We start from the raw sequence: 18438 nt of genomic DNA, 5'->3' as shown, positions 1-18438 counted from the left end.
TACAGTGCCTGCCTGTTGGAACACCATAGACCAGGAGATCAGTTTGTCCCCAACCCCGCTGGCATGTAGTAAAATGTTGAACATCTGGATATGCTGCAGGGCTTGGGAGTCAGAAGGTTAGATGGCCTGTTGAGAGGTTTTGTTAATTGTTTTGTTGGGGATTATCCTCGGTGACCATTGTAAATTTTTACTCTTTGCTAATATTGTTTCAACATGTTTTTATCCTTCCAGAGTTAAAATTTACAAGATAGACAGGCTCATAAGTCAAATAAATAAATAACATGATTGAAATCTTTGTTTTAGTTGGCCTACTAGCTGGATACCCATGCGCTACAAAACTATGTGATTGCACTTGCTAAACTGACAAGTACAACTTGAAAATGAATGAGTAGTTACAATTGGCCTGTTAATAATAATATAAGAAATACTAATGATCTGATGTTCATTTCGAAAAATCCTTTCTTATCAAGCACCTAGAAGCCAAGAGGAACATACATGCCAAATTTCAAGTTTGTAGGTTTTACAGTTCTGGAGATTTTGTGATGTTGCATGAGTGGCATTTCGCTTTTATATATATAGATTATAGATTTGTTGTCTTATCAGTTATTTTAAAAACTGATGTTTAACCTCAAACCATGCTGGAAATGATAGTTTGAGAATAGTATTATTGTTATTACAACTAAATCAATGATTTTTGTAACTCTTGCTTTTTCATCAAGCAGAACGTAATTCATAATTATTTATACATAAAATATGCTTAAGGACATTACATTCTTTTTCACCCAAGGCACTATGAGCAGCTTCACTGGAGCTTGGGAACATTCCAATTTCAGCAAGTTCTTGAGCCTTCAGGTAGTTATTTTTAGAAAAAGTTTTCATTTTTCAAGATTTTCATCCTCAAGTTAGCACTATAAAAAAAGATTTGTAATTTAAATAAGATATATTGCTCTACTTAAATTTGATTTCTGTGCATCTGAAGATTTTCTATATTTATTTGGAAATAATTATAGGGCATTGCAGTTCTAATGGGCCCTGAACAATGAACAACAATACTACCCTCTTTCTCGGGACTGTGTAATTTCTTCTGGAAGTACCCACTACCGTTAATAATTCACCTACTCCTCCCCAAGATCAAGATTACATCAATTCAACAACTTTAAAATTAATGTTCTTTTACACTAAGTGTTGTTCCATCAGCAGTATAGCCACATTATTTTGTATCAGCTGAAGTTTCTGACTTGTTTCCAAAGGTCAGCCACATGTAGTGTGTATTAGGGTATGTAGTGGATGGTGTGAATAACCTTGAGGAAGAGGGTGGGGGAGAGAGGCAGCCAAGACAATGGTCAAGAAATCTGTATTCAAAGCAGGAATGTAATTTGAGAAATGTTTGAGACTTGGCTCTCTAGTTCTCTTTAGGACAAAGGCAGGGAAGGGGGAGGCACATTCAAACTTGCAAGATTGTGGCACAGTGGTTAGAATGCAACATTGCAGGCTACTTCTGCTGACTGCTGGCTGCCTGCAATTTGGCAGATCGAATCTCACAAGGCTCAAGGTTGACTCAGCCTTCCATCCTCCCGAGATTGGTAAAATGACTCAGATTGTTGGTAGCAATATGCTGAGTCTGTAAACTGCTTAGAGAGGGCTGTAAAAGCACTGTGAAGCGGTATATAAGTCTAAGTGCTATTGATATTCTGGTACTATAATACGGTAATAAATGTAGTTTTAGTATTTATAGCTTTGGTTTTCAAGTTTGGTCCTCCTCAGAAAGCTGATATAGTAGCTCAGCTAGATGATGATCAGTTGTGAGTTGCCATCACCAGAGTTCACTGGCCCAGATTGAGTTATAACTTGGAGACTGGCTAAATCTGGATGTCAACACCCACCCACCCCGACTTTTCCAGTTTCCCAGTTGTTGTATTAGCAGGGCTGAAGAATCCAGGATGTCTTTCAAGTCATGAATTACCTCCTTTTTCGGGAGTGGGGTGGGCGGCAACATGACCTCATCCTGAGTCACTGCTAGGGCCAATGTTATAGTATTTCTCCATTTGTTGCCCACAAACAGCAACTGCAACTTCATCAGGTTTATTTCAGCTTGTTTCAGCCCATTCAGTTCCTCATAGCTTCTAGACACCAGTTAAAGATTTTGGCTCAGGGAAATTATGTAGAACTGGATGTCATCAACATGTTGATGATACTCATCCTGAACTGATGATTGGCCTTTCCCAGCAGCTTCCTATACTTATTGAATAACTGGGGTGGGGGAAGGCTTAATATGCCATATGGACTACTGATTGCCTCAAGGCCTTTCCCCCCATGATCATTGATTACTCAAAATTAAAAAAAAAAAACAATCCAGAAACATACCACTATTCATGATATCAACTGCTATGAAGAAGACTGATAGAACCAGAAGGGCAAATTCCTACCATCTAAATCCCAACAAAGTTTCTCTAACTTGGTCTAGTGATTAAGGCACCCAGCTAGAAACTGGGAGTCTGTGAATTCTAGACCCACCTTAGCCATGAGAGCCAACTGGATAACTTTGGACCACCCCTTCTCTCTCAGTCCAACCAACTTCATAGGGTTATTGTTCCTTGGGGTGTTGTAGGGAAAATAAGAGAATGAAAGTGTGTTGAAAAGAGGACATAGATAATTTAAAAAATATATAAGTGGAAGGACAAGGAAACCTGTTTAATTTTCTTGGTATCTTCAATAAAAATTGCAGAAAAAACATAGCAACCTCCCCCAAAAAACCTTAGACCTACTTGCATATGAAGTTTGTTTTTCCAGCTCCAGAAAGATTGATTTTTCAATTGCAATAATTTCTGCACAAATCTTTATTTTTAAGAACATATGCCAATGATAATATAGAATGACCAACAACACTCTTTTCAAACTTTACCTTGGAAATCTTATGTTGAGCCATGTGATCTACAGAGAACAGTGATCAATAGAGAACAGTGATCATGGATTGGAAGGGGATGGACTGAATCAGGAAATAAATTAAGTCTGTTGATGAGTCTGTTGATGGACAAGGGAAAAGGAGGAGATAATTTTCAAGGCCACAATACAGAAACGTTTAAATGGCTTCTGTTGTGAAAAGAATCCATTTTATTTTTCTAAAAAATAAAATAAAATAAAGGCACTTAAAAAGTCAGACAATATTTGGTTTCAAGACTATGCCTTCTAATCCATAGCTGACACAATTCAAATTACACAACTCCACCATCCACTTACTTCCTTTGAGGTCCATAAACCAGAAGAACCCCATATTGCAACATCAGATGCTTGCTCACCACAGCAGACTCTGCCTAATTGCTTAGTTGCATCCATCTTCCCTTCAAAGAGCCTTGGACATCTACTGTTATATAGGAGTTTGTGGATGCAGTAAACACAGGGAAGAATGAGCGTTTTGCCACTCTTAATGTTACCCCAAAGGCTCAGACGTGAACTCTTGCCAGTGCTCAGTCATGTCCATTTGTGCTTTTCTACTATCTTCTCTCCAAGCATCTTTTCAGGCAGCTAACCAAGAAGCTGTTTGGGATTCAATTGGGGGAGAGAGAGAGAGAGCAAGCGAGCACCACAGGAGCAGTGTCTGCTATTTAATTGTGCTGCTAGTATTCTTTGCTCTTCCACAATTTACACAAGCTTAATGGTGAAGTATGGAAGCTCTTTTGTCATGCACAAGCTTAGACCTAAGTTACACTTGATTTCTTTGAACTTTACAATTCTCTAGTTTGTATGCACCCTTCAGCAGGAAATAAAATGCAAGGAACAGCAGCAGACCAAGATCAGCAATTAGGAAGTGAATAATGGTCAACTATAATCACTCGCTGCTCTGAGAGCTCCTTGTAAACAGCATGTGCCTGAGATTCAGTGCAGGGTAGATAAATTAATTTCCATCCCTGAACCAGTCTGTCTGCAAAGACTTCCTGAGACCTTAACGACACCCTAACAAGCTATTGTTCATACACTTTCCTTTTTCTTAAAATATTTTTTTCTAAAAAACAAAACAAAACCCAGATCATTTCTTTAAGCTACATTGTCACAGGGGTGAAAAATGTATTTTTCTTCAAAATAATAAAAGATGGTCTAGATACTATTTCACATTTACATTACTCCCCCCTTAGTGAATAATACTCTAATTAAATAATATTCCATCTTCTTTTGATCTACTAATATATATTTGACCTAAATTTCCTCAAGCTGGAAATTGTTCCGAGACTTCTTTAACATGTTCATATATTCTGATTTTTACAGGATTGAACGTCTTTTCAATATGCTGCATATGATCAAGGGATAAAAAAAAAATCTGTAGAGTATTAGAAACGGAAGGGGGAAAGAATATTATGATTAATGACAAACAATTTTGTTCCTCGGCTTCCTTTTGGAATATCTGACTCTGCAAACAAAGGCATAATTGCAGAACGAGCAGATGTAAGAATTGGAGAACAAGATCTGATCTAGAAATAACCTAATAGCAACAATAAGGGAATAGAGCAAAGGGCCCAGAATTCACTACAACCACTGGCACAGTGTTATAAAGAGGTAAATTGTAGCTTTAGTCTGAATTGCCCAAGTATGTAGTAAATGACTTGATCTCCTTCAGAAAGAAAGGATATGGGGGGCAGGGGAGATGATATACTAGAGCAAGACCTTTTAAATTAGGTCCATAGTAGAAGAGAGTTACACAGATTGCTTTCTGTTTTACTAGTACTGGATGCAGTTTTTTTTTAAAAAAAAATGCCGAAATGAATTCTGTCAAAACATTTGGACTCTATTGTGTACACAAGCTTGCATGCTGATAAACCACGGCCTTGATCAACAGGTGTACATTGGCCTACAGCACTCCGGCCTAACCTACTTGAGTAAATAAAAACAAGGATGTTGAAGTCCCAAATTAAATAGCTCTGCAATGAACCTTGTATCAGGGTCACTTCAGACAATTGTTGTGATATTTGCTTGACATTCCTGCTTCGGTTGGCTCATCAACCACGGCTTCCTTTCACACAGGATTAAAATTTTATGCCATTGTAAACATACGTGTACATATTGGCTACATACACTCAGTTGGCTGTTGGCCCAGAGCCAGGATGCATAGGCATTTGGAGCAGTTAACATCACTCTGAGGTCATGTAAACTGCCATTCTTTGCTGATTTGTAAACAGTTTATATTGGGACAAAGGCCTCTTCCTACAGACTTCCCCTTCAGCCTTTATACAATTAAATCTATACATTTTAATGTTTATATGTCTTCAGTTTCTCTCAGTTTCTCTTTCAAATGTACTCTGTTCAGTTGCCTTCTTATTTCTTCTTATGAATATTATCTATCTTTTAAACACTTGAGGGCACAGAGGCGTTTACAGGTTGTTCTCAACCTACAACCATTTGTTTAATGACCGGTTAAAGTTACAATGACACTGAAAAATATGACAAATGACCGTTTTTTTAAAACTCTTGTAACCATTGCAGCATCCCAGTGGTCATGTGACCAAAATTTGAACGCTTGGCCCCTGGTGTGTATTTATGACATTTGAATTGCCCCAGGCCATTTGTAACCTTCCCAAGACAGATTCTGACTGACAAAGTCAATGAGGAAAGGCAGATTTGATTAACAACCATGATTCACGTAACAATTGCAGCGATTCACTTAACGACTGTGGCAAAAAAAGTCATAAAATGGGGCAGTACACCGTCTTGCTTAGCAACAGAAACGTTGGGCTCAATTGTGATCCTAAGTCGAGAACTGCCTGTAGTTTCTTGATTTGAGTATCACCTGTCAGTAGGAAATATGGACTTTGGTAATTAATAAGTTCTGTCCAAAATTAGAACTGCAAAATAAAAAAGAATACTGTTGAATCATACTGAAAGCCTCTGAATCCATCATTCTGTTTCTACAGTGCCTCACCAAACACTTATCAGCAGCAGGAAAAAAAAAAAACCTCAAAAAATGCTGACAAATGTATTTTCCCCGAAACTTATATTCAAAAGCAAATGCCTTTGGTGCATCTTACAGTTTTGGTGAAGAACAGCAATTGGTAACCTTATTCGCCATGGACCTAGCTCATTTTAAAGCACATCTCAATGAAGGTCATTGCTTTAACTTCAGGCAGCAAGCTTCACCTTTGAACTATTCTGGATTGCCTATCATTCATTGGATTATGAGAGAAAGGGAGAGTGTGTATATGTGTGTTTAAAAAAAATAATCTTTCTCTGCTTTTTCTACACCATCCATCATTTTAGACCTTCCCTCAGCATGCTTCCAATTTAGAGCCAAATTCCAGAACAGTAGCTCCATTAGTCTATTGTATTATAAATACAAAGTATTTTTTTTCCCAAGGTTTCCTAGGTAAAAGCTTTCTTTTCAGTTAACAATGCACGCTGATGAAAGATATTCTCATATGTAAATGCAGACCCTCTTAACATTTCTTAGAATTAGATCCAGAGATTTGTAAGTCAAAATCCACACAGTGGGGTGCTCCTTTGCAATCCTTCTACTCCTAAAAAGGATTAACTAAAATGGTTTAAATGGGGCCACAATACTCTCTTTACATCTACTGTAAAGAGAGCATTGGATAGAAATTGTGAAAGATGCTATTCATGCAGGGAGACTGCATCGGAATCCACAAGTTGATTGCCTTATTAAAATATTTATAAAATGCCTTCCTACGCAGCGGGAACATCATTGCTTTGTTTTCTCTAGCCTTTTCATCTGAAAGTAGTGGCCATAAGAAGTCCTATCATTACCCAGAAACCTCACTGATTCTCTTAAACTACCAGATCCCATTATTACTTATAGTTTAGGTTCCTAATTCCATACTTAGTACCAGTTTCTCAACCTCAGTAACTTTTAAGTAGTGTAGACTTCAGCTCCCAGAATGCCACACAGCCAGCATGGGCAATTTCAGCAGTTGAAGTTGCTAATGTTTGTTTATTCATTTATTTATATCCCACCTTTATTATTTTTAAATAATACCTCAAGATGGTGAATATGTGTGTATCTCCTTCCTCCTATTTCCCCCCACAACAGCAACCCTGTGAGGTGGGTTGGGCTGAGAGAGAGTGATTGGCTCAAGGTCACCCAGCTACAGTAGGACTTGAATTCATGGTGTCCCATTTTCTAGTATGGTGCCCTAACTACTATACCAAATTAGCTCTACGCTTTGAACTGCAGTTTCTGTGTCAGAAAGTGTCAGTCTAGGCCACACTGTTGTGGCATAGTTTGGTGCAAAGTGTTTGGTTTAGCAGCTAAATCCCTGCTGTCACAGGCAGCCACAGAGAACTGGAGTCCTTTTAAATTGGGAAGGGAAAATGGCAGTAGCAATGAAGGAGAATGTTGAGCGAGAAAGGGGCTGACAAAGAAGGTACTGGAGACCAATTTGAAGGGGAGATTGAATAATTGAGTAATGATTTTAATATTATTTCTTTTGGGTTAACCAGGATTAAAGAAGAGAAGACCTAAGGAGAAAAATCAGGCAACTCTATAAACAGGAGGAATATATATAATATGGCATTGAATATTATATATTCAAATATATATATTCAAATGTTTCTTTCCTTGGTTTTTTTTTAAATAATGAAGTTCCATCTCTCCAGTGCTTTTAGTTTTGCATTATAATACCCCCTTTTTAAGATTAGTCTTTGAAAATATGCAAGATGAAGTCATGTATAGCATTAGAAACTAATTCCATACATTATCAAGTTTTAAACTAATAGGCAGCTATGCTGCTAGGCTTTAATATGTTTTTAATGGTGCCATATAATAAAAAATTGGCTTGAGCAATCAGTTTTCTTTTTGGCAAGGGCATCATTGGTGGGATTTATTTCCAACTTCTAAAATATTTTTGTAGCAAGATAGCTGAAATCTTATTAAACCTTTAGCTGATGTCATAACTCATTGCCTCAATATGGATGTCTCTTTCTCATTGATTTTTTATATGTTTTTCCTCAGATTTTTTTATATTACACAACTGCTTAAATTACATAAGATGCCACTTTTCCCCTCTCTTTAGCATTAGGTATCGTCCTAGCTTTGCTTTTACAAAACTAATGCTTTCTTAAAGAAATAGAAAACCAAAGCTACAATCAGCTTACCTGAGAAGTCTGGCTGAACTCAGCAAAACTTTTGAATAGAAATGTAGGCATTTCACTGGGAATTACTGAAAATAAGCTCTGTTATAATGGTAGGAATGAGGCTTACTTCTAATTAAAAACAAGTCGGATTATTTTATATAGGGCACCTTATAAAACATTGCCTAGAAAAAAAAGATTTTAAAAAATGCCAAATAGTGCACTTTCATATGCCAATATATAAATGACCCTTTCTATCTTGTTAAAACAATAGAATAATCTGCAATTCTCAAAAAAAGGGGGAAAGGATATTCTTCATTACTTTACACATTACATTTTACACTTTTTGTACTGTATTTTATACTTTTCATAGTTCCATGTGTTTTTTAACTGGATATTTATTGAGATAGCTACATTGATCTTAATATCAAAAATTCTCCCTTTTACTCTTTTGTTAACAATATGATGTTTTTTATTATGAAATGTTTTCATGTTTGTTTGTTTATGGTTCTTTTCTTATTGTTTGCTGACCTTTGTAAGATGAGGATCCAGATAAATATGAGGAATGAATGAATGAATTGTATATGCCAATAAAGACTGCTTATTCAAGATTTAGAATTTTCTTAAGCAGGCTATGAAACCGAATCAGTCTACTTATGTAAATATTCCTTTAAAAGTCACGAAGGAAGAAAATGGAGTTGCTGGACATTGGTTACCTCTCTCTCTCTCTCTCTCATCCTACTTCAGCAGAATTCCCATCCCCTTTAATATATTTTTCTCAGAAAACCACCAGTTATTTGTGTGGAGTGTAAAGTATTGCTGAAATTTAGTCTATTAAAAATGAGAGCAAACTCTTTAAGATAGTTCACATACAATAAAAGGCACCCTTTCGCTTTGTAAACTTCCCTCTGTATTTGACTTAAATAACATGAGGAATTACCTGTAAAGGTATGTTTTCGCATTGTTTTCTACTTTTGGACAGTTTGCAATTACTTTTGGGGGCAGAATGCTCTTTCATGCAAAATCATGACCCAGATGACAGATGCACTTGTACTTGTGCAATTTTGATTTCCTCCTTTGGCTGCAACCCCTTGTTCTTCTTGGTATGCAATCTTATGAAATCCTTTCCAATCAATTAAAAAAATAATACTGTACTAGTAAGTAACTGAAGTTCTTGACAAGTATATAATAGATGATACCTGGATATCTTGCTGAAAGCAATTGAGATTTACATTTTGAATTATACTGTATCTGTTTCCAGCCTTGCATGTTGAACTTCAGGATACTTCCCCATTCAGTCCAATCTGAAAGACTTTTTTCAAGGACAGCAATTCTCTTAAATAGATGAAGGTAGTCTGATTCTTTGTTCTACCAAGAGTCTGTTGCTCTGTAGCAACAGATGTTTTTTTGGAATGGTTATACTCTTGTTTCCCCGAAAATAAGACAGGGTCTTATTTTCTTTTGACCCCCGAAATTTTCGGGGAGGTCTTATTATTTTTGAGTTGCAGGAGGCAGCGAGCATGGTCACTTAATGGCTGCTGCTGTGTTGCAATATTTTCAGGGGAGGACTTATTTTAGCACATGCGCTCAAAAGCCCAATTGGGCTTTTTATCTGGGGAGGTCTTATTTACAGGAAAACAGGGTAGTGCAAGAAAAGAAAACAGATTTAGTAGCGTTTATCTGCTAATAAAACTCTTTTCATTCTTAGAATTATCTGAAATTAGTTTCTTATTTCTGACCGTTATTCTCCTCTCTTGCCATAAGTCGTCAGGTGCAATAGTAGTTCTCTCTTACCAGCCACTCATTCGATGACTGTTTGAACTTGTGATGGCCCAGAATGTGAGGCATCTATGACCAGAGCTCAAAATTCTCTTGGTCACAGCACTTCGGTGACAACATGATAGCAATTTGGGTGTTTACATTTACAGTGGTTGCAGTACCAGATGGTCATATGATCGCTATTTGTGACCTTCCCTGTCAGTTTCTGTCATGTAAAGTTAATGGAGGAGCCAGCCCAGAAAACCACAAGTCAATGTGGTATTTTCTTTCAGTCCTTTCATGTCCTGCCACATCATCTATACCCTTTCTGCACTTGCATGTGGCCTTAACAAGCCCTCCCTGGCACCCCCAACTACCTGCACCAGTCCCCCAGATCTCTGGGGGATAGCCCCTCATCCCACACAACACTGCAGTGTTTCTTATCTGGGACTCTCACTACTATCTGATTAACCTGCACATCTCGCGGTTTCAAAGGCAAACAAGAACTGGGATTTTCACTAAGCGAAATGGTCACGTGACATCCCAATCCCAAATGGCGTTGTAACCTGAGGACTATTTATATATGCTTATTTCCTTAATGGGCTGAATTGTTGCTCCTGCAGTGATTTACCATCCTCAGAGTTGGTTCTCACCCACAATGTTTTTGATAAAAGTCTTCAGCCTACATCAGAGGTCTTCAAACTTGGCAACTTTAAGACTTGGGGGACTTCAACTCCCAGAAGCTGGCTGGAGAATTCTGGGAGTTGAAGTCCCCAAGTCTTAAAGTTGCCAAGTTTGGGGACCCTTGGCCTACATCAACATTTTTTAGTACAATTTTGGCTTACTTTCTTTTCTCAGGTTCTTTCTATAGACCATTTTATTTTTCAAAATCTTTTCTTGTTACTTTTGCAATTGTTAAGCCTTCTCATTTGGTTGATTCTTTGTACTTGTACCCCTTTGAACTTTGTTTATGTTTTTCTTAATGACAACTCTATATTGTCTTTCATTTGCTGTTTCTGTCATTTGAGTCTTTATTACTTTTCCTTAGTTTTTCCAAATAATCTCTGCCATCCTCAAAGCTTTGTTCTTCACTTATTTTTATCCAACTACCTAGAATGATTTCTTTATTTTGCCTCCTAAAATGATTACTTATGCCCTTAAACTTGATTTGATATATTTATATATATAGGATATATCTTTTAAGCAAATTGTTTTTCTGTCTTGAATTTGTGCACTTTCATTGAGTTCTAACATTTTTTCTATTCTAAATCTCATTTAGTTCTGCTAAGTTTGTTTTGATTTTAAAACTGATTCTTGCATGTAATCATTAGTTTTCTCTTCTGTGGTTTCTAAATTGAACATTTTCCCTCCACCATTTGAATTCTTTTTTTATACAACTATTTTACCAATTCGTTTCTATGTTAAATTTGTACACTTTGTTTTACCACTGTACATTTAAATAAAGGGAATATTTTATTTTGTTTTTGCTTGCGCCTGGTGCAAAATCATCCAATAGGATATTATGGTAAAGGGTCAACTTGAACCTGAGACACTACAGTGCCGGTCCAGAATTTTTAGAACTACATCTCACTGTCTTCAATACAGATTGCCTTATGCTACAAATAGACTCAAAGAAATCAGTGGCGTTTTCGTCATAACTTATTTTGTCTTTGTGATGTCAATGCCTCTACTGTTTTTGTTTCCCATCCTGACCACCTCATCACCGTCTCCTCATATTTTCAAACTATATCTTTTCCAGATACGTTTTTTCTTGTTTTTCCTTCTAGCTTTGTTATTTTTAAAATGTTATTACAACACCTGCTTTATATTTTGTATTAGGTGTACTTTTTTGGACAGTTTCAAAAATTAACTTTCATCAGTAGAGCACATTATAGCACAGTTATCAAAACATGAGGCAGTTAAAGCATACAATGACTGTGGCCAGCTCTACGCTCCACACCTGACCTTCCAAAAATATAGGTCTTTGTCTCCAGACCACCCAAATTGCATGTCTGGCCTTTTAAGAGAATGCAGTCTGAAGAGAAAGAAATACCGCCTGAGCAGTGTCTCAGTCTATCATGCCTGGATCAAGTATCAAGTGGTGCAATGAAGTTTGGTTTCTTATAGGTTCTGTAAGACTTTGTAGGACTTACATGTCCATCTTGGTATCTGTATCCTTTTTTTTGAGATAGAGAGGGAGGCTGTACCTTACTGTCATATGTCATTTCTAATACCATTGTAAGCATTGTATATTTTTATAATTTTCAGTTGTCAAATTTACAAAAGTTGTACTAGTTTGAATTCTACACATGCGGGTATGGAAAAAAAATATTACTCTGCTATCCTAGAAGTAAAAAGGTTCAATGGGCAGTTATAAGCTTCCTACCATTTGTGTGTGTGTGTGTGTGTGTGTGTGTGTGTGAAATTGGCCTATTGTATGCATAGTTCCACTAGAGAGGTGTAGCTGAGAGATCTCAGATGTGTTAGGAAGAGAAAAGAAATTATACTGACATTATAGAACGTAAAGGATAGAAGGAAAGTTCCTTAAATGAAGTCTAAAGGAAAATTAATAGGCGTTAGATTGTATCCAATGCTGGAAAAAATGTTTCAGGAAATTAAAAAAGTAGGGTAAAGACATGTTCCACTTATATTAAAGGAAGGAAAATTTTATACAGGTAGTATTTGACTTATGACCATAAATGAGGCCAAAAGTTAGCTAAGCTGTTGAGTGAACTTTGCCCCACTTTATGACCTTTCTTGTCAGAGTTGTTAAGTGAATCACTGCAGTTGTTAAGTTAATAACATGGTTGATAAGTGAATCTGACTTCCCCATTGACTTTGCTGGTCAGAAGGTCACAAAAGGCGATCACATGAGTCTGAGACAATGCTAGTGTCAAATATATGAACCAATTGCCAAGTCACACAATCCGAATTTTGATTGTGTGACCACAGAAAATGCTGCAGTGGTCATAAGTGTGAAAAACGATCATAAGTCACTTTTAACAGCGCCATTGTAACTTTGAACGGTCACTAAGCAAATGGGGGTAAGTTGAGGACTACCTGCTACCTGAAATGTCTGTGATGCTGAGAAAAGCTACATAGAACTAGCTGATGCATATTATGATTCAGTATGGAATGTCAGAATGTTTTTGAATCTTGTGGAAATAAGTCTCATACCCATCATATTTAATATGTAAGAAAAGAGCAAAGGAAGGTCCTGCATACATTTGACTTCAAAAGAGAAGACAATTGGAAGATGACGGGTCTGTAAAACATAACATTGAAAAGGCGAAGTGAACACAGTCATATCTCTTCAGAATATTTGGAGTCACTTAAAAACATAGTGGCAGAATCTTAGCTAGAATACATTCCACAGAGCAGAAAATATACCACCAAGTTGAAACTCTCAGCTGTGTCTTAACATAAAGAAAGAAAATAACAGGAAAAAGAAACACTTTCAAGGGGACTCGAAGAGAAATTTTACTTAGATAAAAGAGATATACAAAATGGTATACATTTTCACAGAAGACATATATATAGCTGGATGGTACAGTAGTGAGATGACATTACAAAGTGCTTGAATTTGGAAATTTCTGAAGTTTTCTTTTTCAGAGATTTTTTAAAATATATTTTCCCCTTTTAAAATAGCAAGAAATTATGCCACAAAGTATGATCAGAATAATTCTGGAGTCTATAGAAAATAGATGGTTTGAGCTTATAGATGGCCTTGGGTCTTTGGTTACTTACCCTAGCCCCATGATGGCAAATATATTGCACGCGTGCCAGAGGTGGCACACAGAGCTCTCTCTGCGGGCACGCATGCTGTCGCCAGCTGCTCTTCTGATTTCTGGCACATGCATGCATGCTGGCCAGCTGGTCTTCGTGCGCACACTGGATCACCAGAAACCGAAGAGCAGCTGTCCGGTTGCACATGCGCATGCTGGAAATCCATAGACCAGCTGTCTGGTGTGCACATGCACACCAGTTAGCTGGTTTTTGGGTTTCCGGAGCATGTGTCGGTTTGGGCACTTGGTGCCAAAAAGGTTCGCCATCATTGCCCTAGCCATTTATTTATTGATTTGATTTATACAGCTGCCCATCTCGCCTGAGCAACTGCGCAACTCACAATTTGGATAATGAATCTCTGTTCTTGATCTAACAGTAAGGCCAAGCTTTCCATTCTGAGGTAGTAGAGTCCCCTGAAGCTAGCCTTGTTCCTACTTTTCAAGAGGTATGAACTCAAGTAGAATTAGACTCCTATGGGAACTGTAAATATCGGGAGAAACCTCAGCTACTGTTATTGTATACCAGTAACAGGTAACTGGGTTGTTGTTTTTTTCTGCTAGAGAAAAGAAACACTTTCTCTCCCCCCCAGCCCCCCCCCCCAGTTGTTTAGACTCCAAGGATGTGTCTGGAAACAGAGTAATATGATCAGGGATGGGATCAAGTGTTTTCAGTCAGTTTTGTTTGATTAGGGGTTTCAAAGGGAGAAAAGGGTTTATTAAGCCCTTTTGAAGGTTAAAATGCTCATGTGAAAAATCACTAAAATTTCTGCAGCTGGAAGTCAGCGGTTTTGCCACCAGCATTTAATGACACAGTCTGTGGGTGTTTGGGGGATTAGGAGCTTGCATGTGACCCATAAACTGCAGATTACCCACCCGTTCTGAACTGAACGGGGATTTTTATTGCAAATGTGGAAGATACCACATACCTCAAACCGCTGGTGGTTCTTTTTTCTCAAGCATGCAAGCTACTGTAGCTGCTGTAGTGCAAACTGAAAAGTATGCCATTATAACATCTGGAGTCAGTCCAAAGAGCTGAGCTGTCTTTATCTAAATCACCACTTTAAATGCACTTTCTTTTTATATTGTGACCACAATTATATGCTGGCAACTTGTTGCTCACTTACTTTTTCTTTCTCATCCATAGGCGGAAATTGTCAAGAGGCTGAATGCCATATGTGCCCAGGTCATCCCGTTCTTATCCCAGGAGGTAAGGGTGGTTGTTTACGTGTGCTGACCTCAAATTATAGGGAATTGCTTTAACTAAAGAGGAGCCAAGGGCTACGGGGCAACACAAAGCTTGAAAGTCTTTACATTCCCCTTTTCTGTGGGTTTCACTCTTTGTCCGCCCCATTGGGTTAATATTAACTTGGTCATTCTGTGGACGCATGAAGCAATTTTAAAATCGTGATCTACCTTATTTGTGCCAGCAGCATCTCCGCCTTGAGTACTTAGCACCAAAGCAAAAGCAAGCAGGACTCGGGATTCAGTTTGTGACAGCAGCCAGCTGGGTGGCTCTGGAAGCTGCAGGCTGGACGAGAAAATTATAGGCAATCTTTTTACAGGAGTTGTTGACCTGGTGCCCTTCAGATGTTTTGGATTACAACTTCCACCAGCCCTCGTCAGCAATGCCAATGGTTTGGGATAGTAGGAGTTGTAATCTTAAAACATACCGTCTGCCTTATTTTTTCCCCTTGACAAGAAATAAGTGGAGTAATACTGATAAGCAAGACTTTATCAAGCTATATAGGAAAAAGCCACTGACAGTTGTCCTCCTTGCATAGACATAGTCTTTGTTCTCTTTCCTTTAAATCTGCTTTAGTTGCTAACATCATAATACGAGAAGGGCAATTTTGACTTGTAAAACCAGTTGAAACAGCTGCATCCTATAGTGTTTCATCTTGCTGCAATGCCAGTTAGGTTCAGGCTACTTTATACAAATGTTTGCCTGTCATGCCAGTACATTGGTGCTCAAAAATATGAGCCTGTCAAGCTGGTATCTAATAGGAGATATTGAAAAATTGCTAGAAAGCTGTGATTTATGCAGTTTTCTTGGCAGAAAATATGATGCTCTAGGCAATAAGTGGATTAATACAGGTGTGTCCTTCTCTATTCACCTCCTCCCCTCCCACCCACAATTCTTCATATCAAGAAAAAGTTTTGCTTTGGGGAGGAAGAAAGAAGCAAGAGTATTTTTTTCGGGCAAGGAGTGCTGAATACTCAGTTTTTGATGTTAAATGAAACTTCTTGGTGTACGTTTCTTGGAACTTAGTTTACTCATAATATCTATCCTGAGTCAGTATTTTTTATCTGTTTCCAATTAATAGAGCTTGAGTTTCTAGTAAAAAGGCTAATAGTCCCCTGAATGAGTTTGTGTCAAGTCTGTAATGTGAAACATGCTAGTAGTTAAGAATACTAAACATTCTCTTCTAGATTTGTAGTTTCTTTACTTACATTGGTGATTGCTGCTTTTGAATGTTTCTCTTTGGAATTCAGAGGATATATCTCTCTGCCCATTTTTATGTAGTATCCCAATTTACAATCAGTTTTTCTTCCACTTATAAGCAACAGAGCAAACTTGAAAATAGAGGTGGGCAGTATTTATTGATTTATCCACTAAAATTACAAATACACCTGCAGCAGATGATCAACAATACAAAGTGCCTTCTTGTACTGCTTGATCTTATTGATTTCTTAAACAGGTATTTAAGGATAAATCTCTGCATCTTGGGAATCTCTTGGGTGCTAATTATATAAGATTCTGTGTTTCTCCCCCCCCCCCCCCAATTTTCGTACATCCTGTCACATACTTGCCTAATTGGGATAACGTGACTCTGAAAAGGGCACATATCAGATTTTCTAATATATTTTAGGTTGAATTCTAGAAGGAAAACATTAACTGAAGGGTTATATTAGTCTCCCCTCTGCTCTACACATAGGCATGTTCCCAGTACTGTGAACAAGGAATTCATACTGGAAACTAAATTAGAATATTCTCCTTTTCAGTGCTACCACCCTGCTCTCTCCTTTCACCATCAAACATCTGGTGTCCACAGGAAACATATTTTTAAATGGCAATAACCACAGACTTTCGTTTAAGCAATGTCTTCCTAGAATTGTGCTACTCATTGCTGAAATGTGTCAAATTCTCTCACTTCTCTTTCTTAAAAGGTTTTTAAAAATCATATCCACAAATGAACTCTATTTAGAGTGGAACACAGTTGAGAAATGCAGAATATTGAATCTCTAACATTTATTTCTTAGCTTATTATTTCACAGCTCTACCTTGCATGGGTAAAGATTTATTTAGTAATTTACCAGATTTGAATTGGAGGTGGAGTTGACAACTAGGCCAGCCACATCCAGGCTAAGTGTTCCCTTTATTAGGCTATATTAGTGTTATTCTGTTGTAAATGAATGCAAACATATGGTCCATTTGAAGAGCATTTGGGCAGTATCTAGTTACAAGCTGTAATTAAAGAGAGAGAGCCAAGGAATAATGGATGCTACCAGGCACAACACTGCCACGCAGAAGAGTGAAGAGATAGGTGGCATCTGACCATGATAGATAAAGCCATGGCTTTTTTAATCTAAAAGATGCAGGAGCTGTTTTAAAACAATGGGCTTAGCTAGTGGCAAAGTGACACTGGTGTCATTATTTTGGCTCTGATTTTAGGTTGACACATTCATGGAATAGGATGAGGAGATATGGGATTCTTATAAAGGGGGAAATGGGGGTTGAAATGTGATATCTCATGAAATTTCCATATTTGTTTTTCTATTTCCATGAAGCCAAATGTTAAGTGTGCGTTCTTCTTAAATTATATATTTGGGATTTTCTTTTAATGCGGAATAGATGGCTGAGAGATAATTTTTATGTACTTTTGGGTCAGAAACTCTTTGCTTTATTCCAAAATCCAAATTTTATAATGATTCTTTGTTACCTTTGTTAACTTGACAAACTAACCCCCCAAGGATTATAGATGGCCATATAAATTTGATATAGATAAAAATATAAAATGATGTCTTGTGTACTTCATGCTTTTGAAACTTTTAATGATGACCTTTTGACATGTTTATTGTTTTATATCTTTGTTGTATGCCACAGAGTCAGTTCTTGTGAAATGGGTGGCTATATAAATTTTGTGTATATGTGTATATGTGTGCCTATGTATCTAGTTATCTATATCTCTATATAATACCCCATGTTCATTTTGCTATGTGCTATAAAAATCAGTTGATAGTCCTGTTAGAAGACAGACCAGAATGAAGAAAGTGAGAGTTCAAGGAAAGTTGAGAGTCTAGCAAAAGTTCAGAATCAGTATCTAAGGTTTTTATTTATTTATTAGTATCAAATTTATTTGCCACTCATTTCATAGTTCAAAGTGATTCCAATCATCTTATTTCCAAATATCTAAACAATGTACACATATCAAAACAATTATAAATATAACAACAAATTAAAAACTACATTTATTAAAACAAATTAAAAACATGGGTTTGGAGGGGAAAGGTGAAGGACATTCTCTATTAATGCACCAACCATCTCCAGCCAACAGCTTCTTCTTCAGGATCTCATGCCAGCTGGCATAGCCAGGTTTTAAGGCTTTTCCTGAAAGTTAAAGAAAGGGGGTGGATCTTACCTCCTGTGGCAGATATTCCAGAGGGCTGGGGGCTTCAAAAATTTCATCAACGGGTTCTCTGCCTGGTTGCTGGGTGGACATGGCCAGGGTCAGCCTCCTGCACGATGGCTGGTTTTGGAGGGGTGGGGGTGTGCGTTTTCACCTTCCCCAGGCTCCGGAGGCTTTCCTTAAGCCTCTGGGAAGGC

General features: G+C 37.5%; 1 protein-coding gene across 6 annotated transcripts in view; it reads left to right on the top strand.

Moving 5' to 3' along the window:
• LOC309386548 (transducin-like enhancer protein 4) overlaps positions 1-18438 on the top strand; it is a 166065-nt gene that overhangs the window by 39982 nt on the left and 107645 nt on the right. For all 6 annotated transcript variants that reach the window (XM_081942049.1, XM_081942048.1, XM_081942052.1 and 3 more), the window contains one exon: positions 14758-14820. In XM_081942049.1, the coding sequence (XP_081798175.1) occupies positions 14758-14820 (63 nt within the window). The remainder of the gene's footprint in view (positions 1-14757; positions 14821-18438) is intronic.

This window comes from Natrix helvetica (assembly GCF_964273705.1).
Source record: "Natrix helvetica genome assembly, chromosome: 2".
Classification (NCBI taxonomy): Eukaryota; Metazoa; Chordata; class Lepidosauria; order Squamata; family Natricidae; genus Natrix; species Natrix helvetica.
The sequence above is the reverse complement of the archived record's forward strand: the minus strand, read 5'-3'. Positions and strand labels throughout refer to the sequence as shown.